Raw genomic sequence first — 6,784 nt, 5'->3', positions numbered from 1 at the left:
CACACACACACACACACACACACACACACACACACACACACACACACACAGTAAGAGAATGGCTGAGACTTGTTTTTGCAGCAACATTTAAAAACGTGCTCATAAAAACATGATGGATCATATTTCGGGGTCCAAGTGGGAAACAACTGACAGCATGTTATTATGTTTTACTAAATGTGAAAAAATGATTTAACCAGATATGTTGCACAGCCGCACACACAGGAAACGCTTAGCCTACTCCTTCAAATATAGCTTTAAAAAAACATTTGTCTGATCTCTGTTGTCTATTACAAATATCTGGATTCATTTAGGTATGACTGCATACACTCTGCCAACTGACGTCCATGGGTGTCATCCGAAACATCTGGCTTGCGTCATGTGAACAGTTGCAATGTGACTGTAACTTTCTTAATCCAGGGGAATATAAATAATTTTTCTGAAGGAAGGATGTAAAGCCACTTGCAATGCACGTCCTGTCAAACAATCCTGACCACCAAACAAGCTTATAGCATACGCAGTATTTATCATGGCTGTTTTGTTTAATTGCTGTAATAAAAAAGAAAAAAAAAAATCATCATTAACAGGCCTGTTTGCAGGATGGGATGCTGTTGCATAGGACTATGATGGGAAACATTTGTGTGCTTAATTCAAATTTTCAAGCATGAATAATTAATTGTCCCGAAGTAATTTATTTAAAAAAAGCATTTTAAAGGCCTGATTTTTCACAAAAATCTTAAACTATGGAATTTCTCTCAGTCCCACTGAGCCTCTACTGACCCATCATATTTCCATTGCAGGTTAAAATAACTGATATGAAGAATGGGAAATGGGTCCCGTCTTCAACTTAAAAAAGTAGCCTATAGCCTCGCTTTCATTTCTGTAGTTAATTACCCCACCCAAAGACTCTTCTTTTTCTTCTTTCCTCCCACGCAGTCTCTTTTTTTTTTTTTTTAACAAGAGCTGCCTTGCTCAGGGCCGGGGACGAGCCCCGTCCGGACCTGCTTTATGATACAGCCTTCCTCCCTCTGCGCGGACTTTGATGCAGATGGGAGCAAGATCCTGCCTTGTTGAACAATAAAGTATCGCTGTAAACCCTTTCGCAAAATCTGGAACACATTCTCTCGATAATCTAAATCATACCCGCAGTCAGGCCATCAAAAGAGGTGGTCTCCCCCCCCAACCCCCTCCTTAATTTAAAGGCTGCAGCGGGACAAAAGCCGGTGAAGATTTGAAATTGTACAGGCGAGGTATTGTTGCAAACAAGAGGGGGAAACACATAATTGGTAATGGCCATTTATAAAAGGGAAATGCCACGTCTTCTATCATCTTATGGACATGTTGCTTTGCTGCAGGAAAGAGCTTCACTCTGACCATCACCGTGTTCACCGGACCGCCACAAGTGGCAACCTACCACCGCGCCATCAAAGTCACCGTAGATGGACCCCGAGAACCGCGCAGTGAGTACACGCGCGCACACACACACGCGCACACACACACGCGCTATTTTTGTTGTCACTTAAATGCATTGTGGTGTAATGGGAATGTTGCAAAGCCACCCAGTCAGAAGCAGCTTTTCCTGGTTCTGAAAGTGGCGAATATCAATCTCTACATGCTAAATGAACTGCATGGGTCATATGCAGATGATATATGAACATCTAACACTGTGAGCACGTGTGATAGTGTGTGCTATGCATTCATCACATTGAGGTGGCAGAGTATCTGTTCACACGATCATTTGTGACAAAATTCGGTTTCCACTAGATGTATTTTGGGGTTAAAACTTGGTTTTGGGGGTTAAGATTAAACTAGGTTAAGATTTGGGTTAGGCTTGTAGCGGTTATGGTAAGCCTCCATAGAATAAATTCAGGGCGGTGCATTGTCCTCAGAAGGATAGTAGTACAAGGTTTGCGTGTGTGTGTGTGTGTGTGTGTGTGTGTGTGTGTGTGTGTTTGTTAAATGTGTGGAGCAGGGCACAGGGACTGGCCCAGTCAGAGGAAACTGAAAGCAATTAAGACATAACCCAACCACTAAGAGGGCCTGAGTGAGTCTCCAAGCCGCAGTGTGCTCAGCTCAGTCGTCTCCCCCTCCCTCCTCCTCCTCCTCCTCCTCCTCCTCCTCCTCCTCCTCCTCCTCCTCCGCCTCCTCTTCCTCCTCCTCCTCCTCCTCCTCCTCCTCCTCCCTACCTTCCCCAGTGCTGGTCAGAGGGGTCGTACCTGACCGACCACATAAGTGACTCATTGATTTAACACAGGGCAGACTCCGGCCACTGTCAGGCCTGGCAGGGAGGCCCAGTGTGCTAAAAGGGTTAGCGCCACAGCTCAGCCGCAGCTACATTCTCATGTGGTTTAATGCTGCTGGTGTGAGGGATGGTGGAGAGTAGTGTTACTCACATGGGTCAGGGGCTATGTGCATGGATTTCTTTTTGCGTGAGCCCAAGTTGGGGTAGACGAGATGGGTAGGGATTTCATGATCTACCTATGGAGGGATTGTGTTTGTAATGGTTCTAGAGTGCAGGGTCTTAAAGGTCTCTGAATGGACGGATAGCTGGGGCTTGTGCTCATGTCTGTGGAGGGGGATATTTGGGACAGGGTGGATTTAGCCTAGTCAAAACAGACTACAGCAGGGGAAGAGAGAGTGGTAGCAAGTGCCACATGAGGGGGGGTTATGGCTGGCAGAGCGGGAGCCAAGGGGCACAGAGAGAGGGGAGGGCAATAATCACCCAACCTTCCCTTGCCAGACTGGACGCTATTTGCAGAGGCATTAAAGAGAACAGTGACTGCAAAGGAGGGAGATAATTATAAACACTGTGCGTGTGTGATTGTGTGTGTGTGTGTGTCTTTGTGTGTGTGTGTGTGTGGAGGGGGTCGATTTAATCGTCTTTTGTTAAAAGAAAAAAAAGTTGTGTGTGTCTGTGCATAAATGCATCTGCGAGTGTCTCAGTTTGAAATAACTGTGTACATTAAGGATGCCTCCTGTCTGTCTGTCAACATGTCAAGGCTCCAGCTGAGGCGTCAGAGTGGCCATGCTACTTTTACACTGGCGCTGGGTGCTATAAAGTGACACTGTTTAATATAGGGCAGGAGGAATTTAGGGCTCCAATAAACTCTGTTGCATGGTGCTGAGAGGGAATTCATAGACAGAAAATAAACTTCTGCAAAGGCTGATTTTAAAAAAAGTATTGCAAATATAAACCTCCTTTAGCTTAACCTCCAAGAATCAGATATCATTAGATGATAAGATGGCTGAAATACAGAGTCAAAGTTTATCTGAAATATGAATAATACATCCAGGTGCTCTACAGTGAAAACAGATCAATCGTCAACCAGGAAGTTCAAACAGCTTATCACGGTTAACAGAATAAGTTTTTTTTTAACATGGCACATTCATATTGTGTATTATATTGTAGTGTATGAGCTGTCAGATCTGAGGTTTACATAAGTTTTCAGTCCAATTTCGTGGCATTAAAGGACTTGTAGCCCTTAAATAGAAATCACTTGCAGGATGAGCTAAAGGACATCTCATATTTAAACAAGAAGCACATTCTAAGAGTATATCATTCATGTCCCGGCACAGTCAGAGCACAGGAACACACAATACCACTCAGACATAATTTGGGCCAAAAGAATAATCAGATTCTTCTTTAACCACACGGCACCACATTATATCGGCTGCACAACGGTTAGAGCCAAAGCAGAGAGGCGCTTTTGCCAACACATAAAACTAATAAAATTTCTTCATTACAAATCTCATCCTCAGAGACAGTTATATATTCCAACACTGCTTTGATCCCAGTTTTGCCACACAATGTTGCCTGTGCAACTCAGCTTTATCATTCATAAAGTGCAGACAGACTGAAGCCAGACTTGGCTACGCTGTGCTCACCTGTCTGCAGGCTGGCAGATCGGGCCTTACAGCCTGTTTGTGCAGGGCCTGCATTTGCATGGCTGCCAGCTGAGCGAAGGCAGAAGTTGGTATAGAGGGAGGAGGTATGTTTACTGATTCAGTCAGAAGAACCTGATGGACAAGACTGCAGCGGTTCGCCTGCGGCAATGTAACAAAGGATACCATCCTTTCTAAAAACACTTGGGCCATAAGATAGTATGTGCACACTAATGTATCTTCTCTCACACACACACACACACACACACACACACACCAAACAACCACACACACACACACACACACACACACACGTAAATTGAAATAAATATACACAGTAAGCATTGTGTTCCTGAACAGAAAGTAGGCTAAATGTTCAGCTAAGTATTTTTGTCTCCCTTGTTGCTAATTTCCTCATTGCACATCCGGCATTCGTCATACCCCCTCCACTGCCACCCCCACCCCCTTATGTATCTGTCATACTATATGATCAAACTTCTGCTGAGGCAACTGTTGCAAATGAAAAAACTCCCTCCACTTCTGTCTGTGCAGCAGCTTTAACAATACACCACATCCAATGACAAGTGAGAGCATGCTGCACTAAAAAGAGAGAAAAGGAAAGCAGATGACGGATGAAGTGTTGAGACCCTCCTTGTTTGTCGCTTTTATTAGACGCCTCTTCACCACCACTCACACACTTGTTGCAGGGTTAGTCTCACCATTTATTCCCACAACTGTATTTTTGGTGCTCTTCTCACTCCCTCACTTACATATGACATCAGCTCCTGTCTATTTACTCAAAAAAAGAGGGTGGGGGGGGGGTGTATTTCTGTATCTCTCCAAATGAATCAGTTCCCGGTAAGAAATGATGAACTCACTACAGGTCACGCTGGGCCAGAGAGAGATAAAAAAAAAGAAAAAGGTTGAAAATATTTTGAGCTTTTGAAATGATGTTCAGAAATACTTTTCCCCAAAAGGGGCCATCTCCTTTTTAGAGCCTGAAGAAAAGAAAATCATTAGCACAAAAGTATTTGAAAGTGTGAAAAACATTTGTACAGATAGAGATGAACAGATATAATTTACAGGTGTTTTTCATCTTAATATATAGAAAAAAACCCAGAATAAATAAAATTGGTACATGAATGATTTTGAGGGAAGAAAAAATTCATTTTTGTGAATATGTGGGGACTGACCACAAAGCTGCTATCTGTGTGTGAAAATCAACACTCAAAGCTCAAGTCTGTGTGTGTAATGCTAAAGTTACAAGGACATTTTATACAGCTGCATCTGTCAGGACCAGTTAAAATTAAGGAAAACTGTCTGATTCTGGTTGGTATTTACTTTATTTTAATTTTTAGTATTATTTTTTCTTTTTTTATTAGACCTTTTTTGTTCCCACCCAGAGGCCTGAGGGTTGAGCGTGTTAGACACAGAAAGGAGAGACAGTTGTTTGCTGAATGCTGAGGATGTGGAAGCATGTTAAAATGAGGTCAAAGTGGCAATTTGTCTGATGAGACTTACACCCTAACCCCTAACACAGAATTATACCATGCATTACCTGCATACATTCAGATAGAGTTGAACACCTTTCCAACCAGAGGCCCACGTATCCACCGAAATCAAGTGCTGTCGTGTTTTGTTGCCTCTATTTACTCGGCTGGGTGTGTTCACACAGCTCCAGGAGGAGAATGACGGGCGTTGGGGAGGGAGTCGGGGCGGCGGGGGTGCATGTTGGAGTTGGCGGGTTGATTCTATTTGCATTTGGCACACAGACTGTACAAAGTATGCAAATAGACAAACAATGACATTTGCTGTGTTATTTTTCCTGTGATATTGCAGTCTCTCAGTAAAGTAAACAAAAGGTAGCATGCATGTTGTTGCGTATGTATTTGCGTGTGCTCAGTTCATACACCTGCCAGGTGCGTCCATCTCTTTAAGTCCCCCTCCCCCTCCCTCCGGGCCACGCCCATGCACCACAAATCACATGAAAGGCTCACCCTCAGTGCAAATTGCTCTCTCAAAAGCAACTTTGATGTTTGAAAAAGGAGATGGGTGTCTTTGAAAGAAAAGGCCTACAGGTGTATCAGTGCCAGGGGAGGGAAACAACAGTGGCATGTCTGGTACTGGGTGCTTTCCTGACTGCTGATGCCCTGCCACAACTCCCCACACGTATAACCTGGAGACATTTAAGTGGCTTAAGCATGAACACAATCACACACACAAATATAGCAGCTTATCTCAACAACCAAACTCATGACCACCTAATTTATGATTTGGCGGAGAACATAGTCTTCCCCAATACCACTGACAGACAGATGGGAACAGATAAAGATGAGATTTTATGTCTTCTTCAGAGAAATGACACTCCATGGCGTCTGTAGTGACTGGAGGCTGTGGTTCCCCCTCCCTGGGGTCACTCCAGACGCGTCATTCTTAGCCTTAGTGATTAGAAGCAGAGCAAATATTGGCCAACTGATAAATCCATTGGAATGCTGTAGTGTATATTGAATTGAGTTTGTTCTGATTTCAGAGAGGAACTTCACCACATTCTGAGGTCTGAGGCTTGTGATTGGGGGGGGGGTGGCAGTTTCCTTCAGTAGTCATGCAAGATGTCTACATATTAGAGACAACCAACCACACTCCATTTTTAAATATTTTGGGAGACATCTTTATGTAATTTAATAATAGATATGTATGAATGCAAGACTGTTGCTGTAAGAGTCATTAAAGCATCACTGGACAGACATGAAAGCATCTGTAATATAATCAAATTTGTGTTGGGGGAGGGTAAATAAAGGACTGAGATGGAAGCTCTTTGACCACTGTTGCCACCTTAACCACATCTAGAAGCTTTGAGGCCTACTCCCTTTGAGGGCTACACACACACACACACACACACACACAC

The 6,784-nt window shown here is 43.6% G+C and overlaps 1 protein-coding gene across 3 annotated transcripts in view; it reads left to right on the top strand.

The window, feature by feature from the left end:
* Window positions 1-6,784, top strand: part of runx3 (RUNX family transcription factor 3) — a 48,691-nt gene that overhangs the window by 19,565 nt on the left and 22,342 nt on the right. For all 3 annotated transcript variants that reach the window (XM_032499786.1, XM_032499784.1, XM_032499785.1), the window contains one exon: window positions 1,353-1,457. In XM_032499786.1, coding sequence (XP_032355677.1) covers window positions 1,353-1,457 — 105 coding nt within the window. The remainder of the gene's footprint in view (window positions 1-1,352; window positions 1,458-6,784) is intronic.

The sequence above is a fragment of the Etheostoma spectabile genome, chromosome 20 (genome assembly GCF_008692095.1).
Source record: "Etheostoma spectabile isolate EspeVRDwgs_2016 chromosome 20, UIUC_Espe_1.0, whole genome shotgun sequence".
Taxonomy (NCBI): Eukaryota; Metazoa; Chordata; class Actinopteri; order Perciformes; family Percidae; genus Etheostoma; species Etheostoma spectabile.
Note: the sequence above shows the minus strand (reverse complement) of the source record. Positions and strands in the feature narration are given on the sequence as shown.